Genomic DNA, 16,293 nt, shown 5'->3' with positions numbered 1-16,293 from the left:
GCAACAGCTTGTAACACAATGAAACTTATTTGCAAAAGTCCAGAAGACTGCAATTAGTCAGAAAAGCTCTTTTAAGTCAAAATATGGAATTTAAAAAATTTACTTTTATTAGTTTTTCATTACTTCAATTGTCCTAGAGAAAACACTGAGCTACCTTTCTGTCTATATTGTTAAGGTTGTGAATTCTTGAAAAAAAAGATACTTTTCCATTAATGAAGTGTCCCAAGTACCAGATTCTCTAAGCAGTAGGAGCAATAAAGACAGATTGAAGATGTACTCATTTAACTCCTTCGGTTGCTCCTGCTGATAGAAGAACTGTAAAGTTGAACTATGTCTAAGCTTGTTTTATGCTTACTGGAGGTGCCAAAATCTAAAGGCTGATGACCTCAGCTCTTGAGCACGCCATGGATGGCCTGAGGTGCTGGGGAGCACTGCTGTCCCACAAAGTTTTGCCTGCTCTCCTTTCCCTCCCCTCCATTCCCCACTCATGAGTGCACTTACCAAAGAGATGGGGTCTGTGTTACTACCTGGGAAATCCAAGACAATGCTCCCCTTCTCTCATGAGTGCACACTGCTTGCCCAGATGGAAGGCTGGCTCTCACTTTTTGGCAGAATAAAGGAGAAGGACTTTGTTGTGCTCACCGAATGAGCGGAGCAGGGGGCTGTGTTCCAAACCTCGCCTTACTACACGCCTAGTAAAATATTTAAAAGATATAGAAAGGATGTAAAGAGGTTCCTGCATAAAATTGAAACCATTTAGGAAACAATGGCATGACTCTGCTGCTTGTAAAAGGGGTCTGGCAGCCTAGCAACCAGATTCGTGGTCAATGGAAAGACTGTTACGCGAGCTGGGCGTTCAGACGTGCCTCTTCCTCATGCCCTGCCCTGCCAATTTACTACAGCCCTCTCTCCCCATTCCCACAGTCTTTGGCCTCTCCCATGAGCCTGCTGACAAAACTCAGCACCCACTAAACGGGGAATTTTTGCCACAGGCCATTTGTCACCTGGGAAATGGGACTGAACTGATCAAACTCGTTTCTTATAAGGCATCTAGTAAATCGGGGGAAAAAATTCACTTGTGCTCAAGATGGGTTGAATGGAGTTGAAGCAATCACTGTTTTACACTGTCAGGTGTAAAACCCAGCTCAAGATCATTTGCCAGTACATGTCTAAACTCTTCTCCTGATTCTTTTTCCTAAGTAGCCTTCCTGCAAATTCATAGTTTGTATCTCAAAATCAGTTACTGGTACCTATTACCTTCATAGCTCCACATCTGGAGTCATCTAACTACTTTAGAGAAATCTCTATATTTCAGTAACATGACAACAATCCTCTTAATTAGATGAAAGAAATTTTGAAAATTCAGGAGCAAGAGTAGCATTTATGGGAAATGCAATTATGTAATATTTTAGCAACCTGATATTTCCAGCTTTTGAATATTTCTTTTCTGGTTATGAAGACACTTTATTATACCTACACAAGGAAGTGCACTAAGTAGCAGATGTTTAATATTTATGAAGTTGTATTTTTCTTGCCAGAGATTAATGACAAAAAATAACTATGAAACCACAGACAGGAACCTTTACTTCTACTTGTGTTGTTGTTCCTTGCATTGCACACAGTTCAAGTTATTTATAGCACAACAGCTGCTCTGTTCAGCATCCGAAACTAGATAAGGTCACAGGTTATCCATATAATGTTGGGGTCTTACCAGTGACTGATTTCCTAAATGCCAGTAGGCTTTACAAATATTTCACCTAGAGTTAATAAACATCACACTCTAAGCATCCAGAGGGAGATCAGGAGAATGTTCTCACACTGCCTTCTGCGCTATCCAGAACATGATGTGCTGCTATCAGGGCAGGAATAGCCTCATTTCTGAAAAGTTCCATTAGAGACCTCAGAAAGTGGATATCACTATTTTAATGAAAGATTTTAATGAAAGCAAGCACCTTCAAGCAGGGGCACTCAAACACCTGTATCTGAAAATCTTTTCTAACACTAATCCACTCGTCCCTGTTTAAGACAAATAACTTCCCTTCATTCTTATCTTAGGAGGAAACAAAAATAATTAGAAGGAAAGTGTACTTTCTTAATTTTGTCTCATAATACTATAAATATGTATGCAGAACGTAGTAAAAACTACTCCTGACAGCTGGAATGACACTTTTGTTAAAGGCCTGATTGCTCTCTCTAGCCCCTCTATTGTACAAAGCATGTTTCAAAGCAGGGAGGTTAGATGCTCTATGGCATATTGCATCACACAAAGATCTTTTTGCCAAAAACTGAGTAAATACTTTTTTTCTCCTGTACCAGATATCTGAAGTAGCCTTGTTTGTATCACTCACTCAGTGATGCTAGCCATGCAAAACGCTGGCTAATTACATAAAATCATAGAATCATAGAAGTCCTGAGTTGGAAGGGACTCACAGAGAACATCAAATCTAAATCCTGGCCCTGCACAGGACAACCCCAAGAGTCACACCCTGTGCCTGAGAGCATTGTCCAAACACTTCTTGAACTCTGTCAGGCTGGTGCTGTGATCACTTCCCTGGGGACCCTGTTCCAGTGCCCAACCACCCTCTGGGTGAAGAATCTTTTCCTGATATCAACCTAAACCTCCCCTGACACAGCTTCAGGCCATTCCCTTGGGTCCGGTCACTGTCCCCACAGAGCAGAGATCAGTGCCTGCCCCTCCTTTTCCCCTCATGAGGAAGTTGTAGACCGTGATTAGATCTCCCCTCAGTCTCCCCCAAACTGAACAAACCAAGGGACTCCAGCTGCTCTATGGTTTCCCCTCTAAACCCTTCACCATCTTCACAGCTGTCTTTTGGACATGCTCTAATAGCTTTATATCTTTTAATATTGTGGCACCAAAACTGCACACTCGAGTCAAAGTAAGGCTGCACCAGCAACAGGAATACATCGGGGTTTTTTGCAAGGAAGACTTCATGTACAGCAAAGTTTTTTAAAACTTTCATCTTAGCCTAATTTCCTAATACTTGAAACTGGGAATTTCACTTGCATGAATTTCTTTTACCTTTTCTGTATTCAAGTCTAGGTACACAATGTACTCTGGAGGTAGAGATTACTTCAGTGATGAAAAGTGACCATTTGTTGATTGTTGATTTTGTACAAAGGGTAAGTGAAATATAGATCCAGAAATACAAATGATCCCTCATGGCCCTGAGGATATTGAACTGAACTGCCCTGTCTTCTCCACACTGTGCAGAACTTTCTGGCCTTGTATGATGCCTTTGGAGCTCTACACTGTATTTAATTTTATAGTGCTTTATCTTGTGATAGCTCAGAAAGCTCTTCTAAAATCAATACTGGAGAAGAGGCACATGATAGACTGGCTCAGCCACTGCATAAATCTTCTGAAGTGGCTCCAGAAGAATTACATCAGAAATTAATTTGGCCTGTTATGTTTGAAAAAGTCCCTGCTAAAGATTGCAGAGCTGAGGAGAAGCAGCACTGAGCAATGTATTACTTCTTCCAGCAAGCCTTGAAACAGATCAAATGAGCACTAGAAGACATCTGTCTGTTATTTCCTGCCCACACAGCTTTGTTCTGCTTTATTGCCAGAGCGCTCCATGGATGATGTCACTTTTTTTCTGAAGAAAACAGGCCACCAGAGCCTTTCACTGACATAATTAATTATCTGTAGTCTGGGCCACAGCCAGCAAAATTCCCATGGCAAGACCCTGAGAAGTATTAACTCCACACTGCTTGATGTTTGCAGAATTGTTATGGTCTGGGATACCCTGTCTTGTCTTTTCACACTGAAAGAGTGCTTTGCTTGATATTATCAAGCCGTGGGGCAGTTACTGCAGCATATAGAATTACAGTGTCATGATCCAGTCAGCACAGAGACACCAGGGCAAGGGGTCACTGTCAAGTTATGTGCATGACTCTGCATGTTGGGATATGTTCTGCATGCTCCATAAATGCCTCACAATGGCTAAACCCGCTGGTTTGGGTTTGCTGTACCCAGTCGTAGAGTTTTTGTCTCAGCCAACATTAACTATATAATATTTTTCACATGGCCCGAAGTCCAGCAGCAAGCAGAAACCACAGACTGATCCATCTAGCCATAAAGCTGCCATGTTCCTTTGGTAACCAGAACTTATTTTGTGATTTGTTAGAAGTGCTTTAGGAGGGAAAAAAGTGACTGATGAAAGGGCAATAACAGGAAAAGCATTTCTTTTCCTCTTTCTTCTCTTATCATCTGGCCCTATTAGTAGGTCTGGACCAAGACACGAGACCCATGGATCATGAACCTCTTTCTTATGCTTCACACATAAAATTACCACGCCATGCTCCATTTCCATTCCGTAAAGGAAATAACATTTCTCATGAATGAGATTTAATTTCCAAGTATATAGAGGATCTAGATATGCTGTGAATGCTACAAAAATATGGCACTCTGACATCAATATCAGTGTTCTCCTATTAATTTTTCCCCTTTTGTTGTATTTTATTTCTGCCAGGTACAGGTTCTTCTGTACTATCATCCAATTTGTTGAAATCCATTAGAAACTAAAAAGTATCTTCATTAAATGTGTAACTCGTCTAAATTGCTGTTTGCAAGTGCTACATTGGCGGTATAGAGAGCACAAGCATCTGAAATTAGGTGTTCTGAGTTGAATTTCAGGGATGCCCTTCAAGCAGCTGCTGTGAGTACCCTGTCTCCAAGAGGAACAAATCAGCCCAGGCTTTTTTTTTCCACAGTGATCTTGCTGCCTTCTGGCAGGAGCAGGCACACAAGGAGCAGGATGGAGCAGGACAGGCTGGAGCCAGCAGGGCTGTAACCACCAGGATGATGAAGTCAGAGGCATTCCTTCTGCCTCTTCTGTGGAGACAGGAGCATGTGGGACACTAACAGACCTAAGTCTGTGTACATGAGTAATAAACTGTATACACAACTTTCTCTTGTCCAAGCGTTTTGTTGGCTTCAATGAGATGTTTTTGAGTGCTCTGTGCTGCACAATGTGCATCCAAGTTACTGGTGGCTGATGAATGGGCAAGAACAGTAGGGCTGCATTTCAGCAAGCACTCACCAGCACAACCAATTATTTGAACACAGGAGTTGTCTGAGGAAATGAGGGAAGTGGCCAAACTCTGAGTGTGAAGCACCTGGGGTGGGTGGGCAGTGAAAAGCACAGAGTGAGAGCTCCCAGCCGTGCCCATGATGCCCTCAGTTGTCTCCAAAATCCCCCTGATTCCCCCCAATGTCTGTCCTTCCCTTTGCCCTCCCCAAGCCCCCCTTGGGGACATCCTTGCCCCTCTATTCTCCCACTGCATTTCCAAGAATGACTCTGAATCTCTTCAGAATGCTGTTTTACCTGAACTGCTGAGATTACCCAAGCCAGTACTGGGGAATTGGGGTTCCATATTCACATCAGTATTTCTGATTTGTCTAAACCTGAAGGTGACAAATGTCTGGAAGTTGCCATGCAACTGTATATTTGAGTTAGTTCAGTTCCACTCATTTTTCCGGCATGGAAGAGTTGATGCTAATTTTTTGCAAAGAAATCCAATAATTTCCAGGATAAGAAAGACATCACTTGCAAAATCCAAACCCTTCCTGTCTGAGGAAAGGACTTCCCTTCATAGTGCCTCCCTCAGCAGTGCATCATTTTGGGTGCCACATCTGCCCAGCCCTCTGAAATAAGTCAGAGTTTACTTCATTTTGGACATCACACAAACAGTCAAGGCAGCAATTTTGTAAGATGTGGCAAGACACAGGATGTTCAATAGGACCTGCAGTTTTCTATGTGAAAATGTTACATTTCTCTCACTTTAATCAACCAATAGGTGGAGCCTTCAACCCTAGAAACAAGACATTTTCTCAGCCATGTTATGACAATTATTATGTAAAGATTTATATTTGCATTTATTAAAGCTTGTTTTGGATGAAAAATAATCTGTTTTGCTCTCAAGAGCTTATCTGATCCTCAGCTAGAGGACAACAGACAAAAACTTAATAAACACAGAACTGGGGCAGCAAAGTTAATAAAAACAGGTTCATCTACCACTGCAATGTTAAATTAACAACTGGTGACTCAGAGTACTGGACAGCATTATGACACATAAGACATATGCTCGTTGCAAGTTCTCCAAAGAATCCCAGATATTTTAAAGCCAGAAATCTCATGCATTTAACATTGATTGCAAAATGATTGGCCATGTGCTCTCCCACAGAGTGAACTTCCAAGAAAAATGAGAAAAGATACAAACTTCTTTATTACTGTTGCACTAAATATACAATTTCCACTAAGCAAATGTAAAGAAAAAGAAAAATATATAGTCAAATTATATCACTATTTAAAACTAATTTTTAAAAGTTTGCAAGAGAGGATCAGTTTGGAAAAGGACCAAAACTTTAAAAGCTGGTTGTAGGCAATTCTGTTTTGAACAGAAAATGAAGAATTTTTGGAAAAAAGCCCCAAGCTGTTCCTAGTCTTCCTTCCACTCTAGATAAGATGTTCAGTGGGTCAGAGACACTTGTCAATTATTCCTCTCTCTTCTGATCCTTCAAGCCTAACCAACACAACAGATACTGCTCAGGCATTACTAGAGAAGGATGTTAAAACATCTTTGTGAAAGAGCTCTTCAGCCTACAGCTGTCCTGTGACAGGGACATTCTACTGGGGATCATTACTTTGAAGAGCTGAAAAGCATACATGTAGTTCTAAAGCAATTTTAGTACCAAAGAGATGGATGGCCACCATCCCTCTAGTTGACAGTATCTCTGCCCTTTATTTCAGATGGAGCAGGAAATTGCCTAAATAGCACAATTTAACTATATTTCAGTATACTGTCCTACCTTTGCTATTTTTTTTCCCTCTCACAAAACAGCCAGGTTCTATTTTAAAAGTGATGATTTTGGGACTTGCTAGACAAGTTCTTCTTACCTCCTCTGGTATATTCTGCACTTTGCACAGCAGAAAATGCAAGCTACAGAAAACAAACCATACTATTCTGGACAAAATTAATCTCTGGTTATAAATTATTCAATAAAAATAGAAGAGAGCATCTGTGGTCTGAATGTTTTTTTTTTTTTTTTTTTGTGCTGCAAAAGCATTCTTCACCAGCAAAACACAAACAAGCCAGGGGTCAGTCAGAGAGGAGAGAATTTACTCATTTACTGATATGCCAGACATTTTTAGGGTTTGTTTTTAGGCTTTTGTTTTGCTACACTGTGGATACCATCTACCCCTTCATTTTCTTGCCTTTTGTGTGCCCACTTTCTGTGTCTAGCTTGGCTCCATTTATCTCTGTTGTGTTGCCCTTTTGCTTACACTCTTTTTCTTCTATTGCCCAGCCTCTTTCCCCTCATTCCATTCTGCTTAAGTCACCTCTCCCTCCACACATTAACCCTATCTTCTCTTTTTCCCTGTAGCTCTGTACTTGCCAAGGTTTTTCCCATGGGGAATTTCCATTTCATCTATGATATGCTCATAAATCCTAAATTATTTCAATTCAATCAACAGGACTTCACAGATACCCTGCATGCCCTTTTCTCTGGCTTTACCTATTCTTTCTGCCTTGGCTCATCTGCTGCCTGTTAATCTGTGCTATTTTGCTAATGACCATCTGAAAACTCCTTCTCTTCACTGCTTGCTCTGGTGCCAAGGCAGCTTGCCCCAGCTTTCTCTTCTGGTTTCTGTTACCTGCACAAGAAACACATCTGGTTTCTTCCCACCTATCTATCCCACATTCCTGGCTTGAGCTTTCAGGCAGATCCATATTTATTAATATTAATGCAAGAGAATAAAAAAAGGCACTGGAGAAAAATATAGAAATTTGTACAGTGTTTTTAACTAAACAACTAGGTGGTTACTTCCAAGGTGGTTACAATATCTTGGAAAAGTCAATAAAAAAGCAGTTTGAGGCATTGCATGCAGGCTTACACAATGCAGCAAGAGGAAAAAGAGACAAAAACATCACAACAACAGCTACAGAGTCAAATTCTCTTGCTTATACCAGTCAGAGTGACAAGTGATGGGAAGGCCAGGTAATGCCATGCCTAAAGAGAAGGGCAAGTATGAAAGAAAGCACATGCACAAGGCATAAAGCAAATGCAGAAGGCACAAGGAGCTCTGTCCCACAGCAAGCACCACGAGCAGCTCCAGCTCCAGCCACCAAGAGGGGACCCCGGGGTGTGACTGCTGCTGGTCAGGGGTGATGGGGACATGGAGAGCCCATTTTGCCAGAGGAAATGGACAGGATGTGGTACAGTAGCACAGCAAAAGCAAAGGCTCAGAGCATGCAAGGCTGCTGCCTACAAACACATCAGGCATTATAGGCTGCAGGGACAGAGGCGGGCTTTCAAAGCAGGATCTCTGTATAGCAGAGTTTCATAAAGGTTTCACTAGACATAATTAAAGTTGCTTTAGAAATTAAATGGGAGAAATCAGATAAACATTAAAGATTTTCAGTTCTGGGACTGTTTTTCCAATAGGAGTAGTCCAAGTAAACAAACTACCTAAAACATGGCTTACTAAGTTAACAAAAAGGTTAAAGGGAGCATTTGCCTAAAAAATTAGATGATGGGATTTTATATACAGTAGATATTCTACAATTTTGTCTCCAGAATTCTCAGGTCAGTCAATGCATCTGCAGGATGAGGGAAGCCTGAGCTGGGAAGTGAAAAAAGGTAGAGTAAGAAAAAAGGTCACAACTAGAATAATAAAAAAGGGAAGAAAAGTGAATAGGGAAATTTAGCTCTTAGGAAAAAGAGTAGAACAGAGCAATTATAGAATAAAAGGCATTATATAATATGTAACCCTGCAAAAGGGAAAGTAGAAAAGCAGAAAGATGGAAACAGTAAAGAATTTTCCTTTCCTTTGCATATACAAAGCATAGTTTTCTGCGAGAGAGACAGCCAGAAAAATACTAAAATACCTGTTAAGATGTTAAAATGCAATGGGTAGTTTATCACCTATACCCATGTGAGTTAATTGACTTTGTTAAGAGAGAGGATTTTCCTGGTGACCAGATGTGCAGCCACTGATACCAAAGTGTTTCATAAGGACCTTGCCAGGGAGAACAAAACAGAGTCCTCTGCTAACCTTTCCCTGATCCTCTGCTAACCTTTCCCTGATGCTCCCAGGCTGAGAGGAGAGTCTTGCAGCCCACCTGAAGGTGAGCTCCCCCTGTCTCTGTTGGATGAGAGAGCTCCTTCCCCCACACCTGCCTTGTTTCAGCAACCAGCCTCCCACACTTGCCCTTCAACAAGATATTGCTCTAGCACCTCCTGCAAGCACTCAAATTAACCATTAAATGCAGTTTTGATTACATACTTGTAAGGAAGGGATTTCTTTGGCAGCAGAGTGGTTTGGTCTCTCCCTTTGAACCAGGAATGGTATATAAATAGGTTTACCTCTGAATATCTGCTACATCATGTTTCCCTTCAAATATCAAACCAAACCCAACCCAGTGTTACATTAGACCATTTGGAAGTTTGAGGACTTGTCAGAAATTGTGTCTTGTCTAATTAATAAATATTAATTTATACATCCCTTGTCTATGACACATCCTGTTCCTCAGGACATCACATTTCACACATTGCCCATCTGCACCCTCAGGTCTGCAGCAGAGGGAATGTGACAGCAGCTGGCAGCTTAACTTGCATTTGCTTTACACCCCATGGCTGCCTGGCTTTGAGGAGCTCTGCTCCTCAGGAAACATTTCAGCCCTAAGGCATGCAAGGGACCTTGACAGGAGTGAGGGGCTGAGCTGCAGGGGATGAATGCCACGCTGGCACTGGAGAAACCCAGTGAAACATGGACTATAATAAAGGCCTTGAGTGGAAAAGTTGCTCTTTTTTGAGTTGGTGTGAAATACAGGAAACTGTCTCCCAAGCTTAAATTGGCCTGCAGCAATAGGCACAGAATCTGGATAAGAAATTATTTTCCTTGAGAAACCTAATGATTTGTAGTGGGATGCTGTCATTATAAATATACTTTTATTATTGTGGGTTTTTTTCCCCAAACATGCAATGAAAGAGTGAGTCGTAAACATGTAAGAATACTCCTCCTCATTTCCTTTTGGGCCCCCAATCAGGAAATGTTGAAAATCAGTGTTGGTATTGCTGAAGATTAATGGCTGCTGCTCAGAAACCATACAGAAAGGGAATATATTCCTGCCAGGACAAATACATAGGCCATTGGACAAAAATCTGTGAACCACAGATAGTATTATATCATCATTATAAAGATCCACACTGCCTGTCTTGCTCTGTAATTAATAATATTCACATGTGGGTTTGACTGAAATCACTGTAACAACCAGGCAAATTAATGCCATGCCTTCATGGTCCAATTTATTCTATTGGTATTTGAAGTTTTCTTTTCAAATCAGCTTTACAGTATTTAAAAATTAGATATTTTTTTTTTCCAGGTATGGGAAGCAATACTTCCTGGATTTTTTGCCACTATATGTTCAATATGGGTTTAAAGACCATGTAATCACTACTTTTTTTTATATGAGCAGTTAGATCTCACAAGAGGACATCCACTCCACTGAGCTGTAGGCCCATTAAAATAAATCCCTGTCATCTGTTCATTTGCTTCCCACTCTCCTTCAGAGAGGCTGTACTTAAGAGCTCTCCTGCCATGTATATTGGGATGCATTCTCATCACCACAGCTTCTGTAAACTTTTTCTTCACTTTTGTTTTCTTGCAAAATAAGGCATAGGCTATATGGTGACCTCAGATGTTTGTGAAAAGCTTTCCATCTCTATATTCAGTAAATGTACAGGGTCCAGCCAGGAAACATGAAGACAGGCACAGCTGAGTCCAACTTGGTTCTAGAAGCTAAAGCACAAGCAAGCTACCTGAGGGTATTATAATTTCAAAAACCAATCAAGGGAAAATGAGGACATAAACATCATTTCCAGGGCATCTCTCCATGGTTTTCTGGCACATTTGACTTCAAAACAAAGAACTGGGGCATCAAGTTGTAAAGTAAGTGCTTAATATTGGTACCAAGATCAATGTCTCTGATGTGAGATGGTATGAGTAGTGAACATGAATACATTACCAACTTACCCTGCTAACCCCACAGTTGTCACTGTCACAGGTTACCTCCCGTGGCTTAGCACACTGTTTGAGGGTTCCAAGGCAGTGTCACCCTGGTGGAATGGGCATAAGGTGCCCCCTGCTCATGGCTGAGTAAAAAATTATGGTATTTTATCCCAATTTTTTATTCGGATAATAAGGTATCTCCCTACAGGTACAGCCTGATGCCATTCTCAAAACAAATTCTTCTTACATATGTCTAGATAATGTTTGCTTTGCCAGAATTGAAATGGCTTCAAAGTAAACCTGCAATATGATTTGTCAGTCCAACAAAATGCCAGCCACCAGAGATGTCTGAAAAGATCTGAAAATAAAAAGCCATTAAATGTCTCAGTGCATTAGGTCACTGTGACAGCCAGGAGGTAATACCAGAGTATTTACTTTGGCTGCAGCTTTCCTTGGCTCATCTTCCTTTGTAGTGTTAAAGCCAGGCTCTCATCTCAAGCCAAAGTGCTGGAGCTTGCCCACTTCAGAAATGGGTCAACACAGGTACCAGGGAAATAACTAAAATGGGGGGTTTGACATGAAATTAAAAACTTGTGTGGACTAAAAATAATTACTCTCTTCCCTGCCTGGCTGCAAGGAGCAGAAGAAGAGATGCACTCTATGGCCACCAGTGTGGGTGTCCCCCTGCCCTCCCGTCATGCCAGGAAGCTTCAGCTTCTCCCCATCTCTTTGGGGTCTGTATGTAGGAAAACCCCTAAAAGTATTGTCCAGGATCTATTCCCATCATCCCCATAGGGATAATGAGAACATGAGCAGTCCTTCAAAGCTTGTGTAACTATCCCACAAAGTAAAAGACTACGGTGAAGAACAGGAGAATTACACAAGCAATAAAGACCACATTTATTGCCACACAGGAAGCATTAGTGACTTTCTTCACCTCGCCTTTCCAGACCACAAAGGTGACTTCAGGGTAAATCTTTGTGAACAACATGAGCACGATACATTTCTACTGAGGTTTGGCTCTGTTCACCACAGAAGCTGCACGCTAGCTCCATCTCTAAGGAAATTACATATACAAGATTTTGAATAAAGTCAAATGGAGCACAATAAAAATGGCTACTTTTCTGTAATGGTAATTTCTTTTTTCTTCTCCAAAATTGCATTCAACATATTTTCTTCCTTTTTTCCCCGTGTAGTTTTTCATTGTAAAATGACTATTTTCTGTCTTTGACAAAATTATTTATTTTGAATGCATACTTCTTGTAATTTAGCAGTAGTTTCTGACAAACTAGAGGTGAATTATGTGCAGAAAAAGTGATACTTAATGATACTTAGTGAGATGGAATCTCAGAGTTGTGCTAATGGTGACTCATGTACCAAAGAAATTAACAGAACAATTGCTTCTTGTAATCAGATAAAATGGTAACAAGTTCAACATCAAAGTAATAATGTTATGAATGTGGGGAAAAGTAAAGTCTTCTATGAAAAGTAAAACAGTAATAGTTCATTGGAATAAAGGGATTAAGACAAAATGTTTCACACAGCTTGGGTGGCTTTTTTCTGCTTGTCCATAGGTTCAGTAAAAAAAGTCACTAAAGTACAACCAAAAGAACATATGGATTTGAAAAGCAGTCCTACCACAAAAGGGGATAACTTTTGAAAAGCCACAAGTCTTCATATTGACTTTTTGAAATACCACATTTCAACTTCTTATTTTGAAATTCTCTGGAGAGAATCTCTCATGCTACAGAGAGTTAAATGATGTATTAGCATTACAGAGAATCTCAAAAGTGGGCAGACATTTGGGAACAAGTTAAGTGCAAAATCAGGCTGACTGCCATCAGGGACTTACTACTGGGCTGAATTAACACGCAAACCAGGACAACTGAGAAAGCTTTCAAGCAAGCACTACTCCAAGAAATAAACGAATGGATCTTTGAAAGGCAAAGAACGTGCAAAGCACTGGGCTCTGGAAATCAGACAGGACAGGCAGAGCTTTGGCTGAGGCCTCAGTAACATCTAAATATGCAGAAGTTCCAGGGGACATCCTGAGACCATTTTCAGTATTCCTGACTTGTATATTGACCTCTTGAATATTTTCAGAAATGATTGTAATTGCATTCCCTATATTTACTTGTCTTTCCTGCTCCCTTCTTCCCACCCACCACTGATTCCCCTGTGGTTGTTTTCAGCCTCACCAGCAGATCCACATTTGTTTGTCAGGTGTTTCTTTGACAGGTGTTTGTAATTTATCTTGCTTTGGTAGCTGCAGTGGGAAATAAAGCATCACTTAAAACTGTGACTGTTAAACACCAACTACCACTGCTCTCTCCCTGTGGTCCTTTGCCTTATAATATGGATGCTCCTGTTAGTTGAGCCCTGTGCTCTTTGGACAACCTAAAAACAGATGGGTACGTAGAAAATATGGTTTAGAAGATGTTTAATTTACCTGCAATTCTCCTTCCATTATACTGAGTAGTTTTATCAAGTCTTCTTTAGAAAGCTCTATGGACTTCTTGTTCTTTCTCTCGCTAGGACCGGGTGATTTTGAGTGCCGTTTGACAGTTGCTGAAACCATGACCTCATCTTCCTTCCGTTGAGGTTTGTTCTTTTTCTTGGCATCCTCCTGAAGTTTTTCATTCTCTGTGTGGCTGATGACAGGCTTGGAACTGGAGAAGTGCCCGTTAGACGAGCTTTCTCCACCTTGGTTTCGGGACCTCATCCCTGCCTAGAAAGAAACAAACATAAAGATGCATTTGTAAACTAAATTACTTACAAAAAAAGAAAGCCACAGTGGAAATGCTGCCTTTGGTAAGAACAACAGTCTTCTAAAAACTGGAGAATACTGTCATGCTCAAGAGACTGTGGTGGAAAGCTCAACCATTCCAACAACTCTGTGTGTGGCAGAAAAAAAGTCCCGAGGTAAGGTTAGCCATCTTTTTCAGCACGCCAAATGCTGATATGAGTTTAAATGTATGGAACTTAAAATTGATGTGAGACAACATGTTCCAGTGTTTCCTTTTCTTCAGCTGATGTGTTGATCATTCACAATTCAATGCTACAAAACAAAGCAGGTTGTCAAATAGATCTTTTTTTGTGGCTTACTTGAGAAACAGAAATGAGATTAAATTTTTGAAAAACTTATTCCTGAAGTAGAAATTCTCTGTGAGAGTGGAGTGCCAAAGCATAACAAATGTCAGTCTGCTGTTTCTCTGAAATAAGCAATAATTTTATTGCAGGTAACCAAGAAAACTGGAGAATGCAGAGTAAATCAGGTGGCAAATACTGCACAGGATTATTAGACAATAAGTTTCATAAAGGAAAGTTGAAAAGAAGTTTGAAAAATGAGCACAAATGGTATGAAATTACTAACAGGTAAATGGGCAATATCAACACACTCTTTCCAGAAGATTCAGGGTTTGTCTAAAGGTCTCATGGTTATTCAACGCTCCCATTTCTGTCTTCTTAAGCACCTACATTGAGCCATAGACTATGACAGCAAACATTTCTCAGCTCTGTCACCTGACCAACTGTACTGCTAAATTTTTATAGCAATAAATCTAATGAAAAATATTCCACTGCTTCCAAGTATTTCCTCTTGTTTAAATTAATCTCTGGTGTTAGTTTGCAGTTTGCTCATTATTCAAACAGATGCTTTTCGACATCAATAACATCACACACACTACTGATAAGGAGTTCAGAGCAGCAGCCCACTAGTGAGGGAGCAAAACCTGAAATACATTGATTATTCAGCTTTGCTAAATTACACTGGGTCTGCAGTGGCTTGCCTACGTACTTGACTCAGGCCAGCATTATAAATCTCTTGCCACAATTAGCCTTGCACTTTTGTATTTTCACACTCAGCATGAAGATTGTCCTTTTATTATGACTGGTTACTCATGTCTTCACTAATTCAATGGAATTCATCCAGCAGTATAAACAGGGAGAGAATTAGACCCTCTATTTTGGAGTAAGAGAGTTTCACAAAGAGATTCCTTGCATTGTAGGCCTGCTTTTATCCAAACAATATGTGATACAGGTATACAATGGCCTTTAGCTTCCTGAATGCTTATGCAGGGTGTTTTTCATCAAACAGTTTGGATTAAATACATGAATTACACTTTCTAAAAACAGATCTCCATTATAAGCATGAACAATACCTGAGAACCTCAGGAAATCTTTTAGGTTTCAGATTTATAATGGAAAAATAAACATAGTACTATGTTTCCTCTCAGATAGGGCTTTTCAATTTGTTTAACTTTAATGGGTTTGAAACTTTCCAACCATGCTTCCTCTCAGGAGAGAGCACTTGGGATTCAATCTGTCTCTATTTTCTAAGTGTTTCCTTCTGAGTCCCTGTGGGTCACAGCCTCCAGCCACTTTCATCTCTAAACCAAACCTATTTTTTATGGCTTACAGTGAATAGCTTCATGGATCCAGGACATCCCACATGTTTTAAGAACAAATATTTGAAGACTGCCTTGTATATGTTTTGCAGTGGAAAACAGATTATTACATTACAGTATATTCTGCTTAGTAACGTGCCATTTTAGGGATTTCTCTGTAGCAAGCTGACCTGAAAGTGCACAATTAATGTTAAATTTAACTTATGTCTAGTTGAGACACATCATCAACCTGAAACATTGCATAATAAACCAGATGCACTTAGCTGAGTTTGTTAGACTTCATGAAAGGTGGTGTGTCACCCAGGCACATCATAACTCAAGACAGCCACTTTGATCCATCTGTCCTTGTGGGAGCTGAGAGAACAATTCATGAAGCTGTGTAAAGACTGAGCAGTTGACTATAGGCTTATCAACCTGTTAACAGAGAAATTAAGAATGCATATTTCAAGCGTGCTTATGCTCAGTATAAATCAGTAGAGGCCCACCAAGGACAAATGCAAAGTTATGTTCATTAAAATGGCAACAGAGAGGCTTAACCAATTGACCTGGTGTTTTGTATCATCTGGCTAATTAGCATATGATTGCTGTTAGAGGAGATTGAACTTGGTCTCTTTCAAAACTTCTTTTGAATTTTAGATTTATTTTGCAGCAAGCCTTACCTGACAGTAAGTGTGGCAGACATTCTGCCACATTCAGGGACACTGCCCCTAACAGCCTTTCTTAGTGTGAAAGCCTGCCAAAGTCAGGATAATGCTAACACTTACTCTGTCTTCCCTTGTGATATTGATACTTTTTCAACACATTACCCAAATGCAAAGGTGACATGTGCTAAAGCCAGAGATGCAGGTGAC

General features: G+C 40.4%; 1 protein-coding gene across 2 annotated transcripts in view; it reads right to left on the bottom strand.

The window, feature by feature from the left end:
- FILIP1 (filamin A interacting protein 1) overlaps nt 1–16,293 on the bottom strand; it is a 100,889-nt gene that overhangs the window by 45,725 nt on the left and 38,871 nt on the right. For both annotated transcript variants that reach the window (XM_054280285.1, XM_054280284.1), the window contains exon 2: nt 13,486–13,764. In XM_054280285.1, the coding sequence (XP_054136260.1) occupies nt 13,486–13,758 (273 nt within the window). In that variant the 5' untranslated portion in view covers nt 13,759–13,764. The remainder of the gene's footprint in view (nt 1–13,485; nt 13,765–16,293) is intronic.

This window comes from Melozone crissalis, unplaced genomic scaffold (genome assembly GCF_028551555.1).
Source record: "Melozone crissalis strain CALT ecotype California unplaced genomic scaffold, PUWL_Pcris_2 ptg000027l_1, whole genome shotgun sequence".
Lineage (NCBI taxonomy): Eukaryota > Metazoa > Chordata > Aves > Passeriformes > Passerellidae > Melozone > Melozone crissalis.
This window is presented reverse-complemented; position numbering and strand designations above follow the sequence as displayed.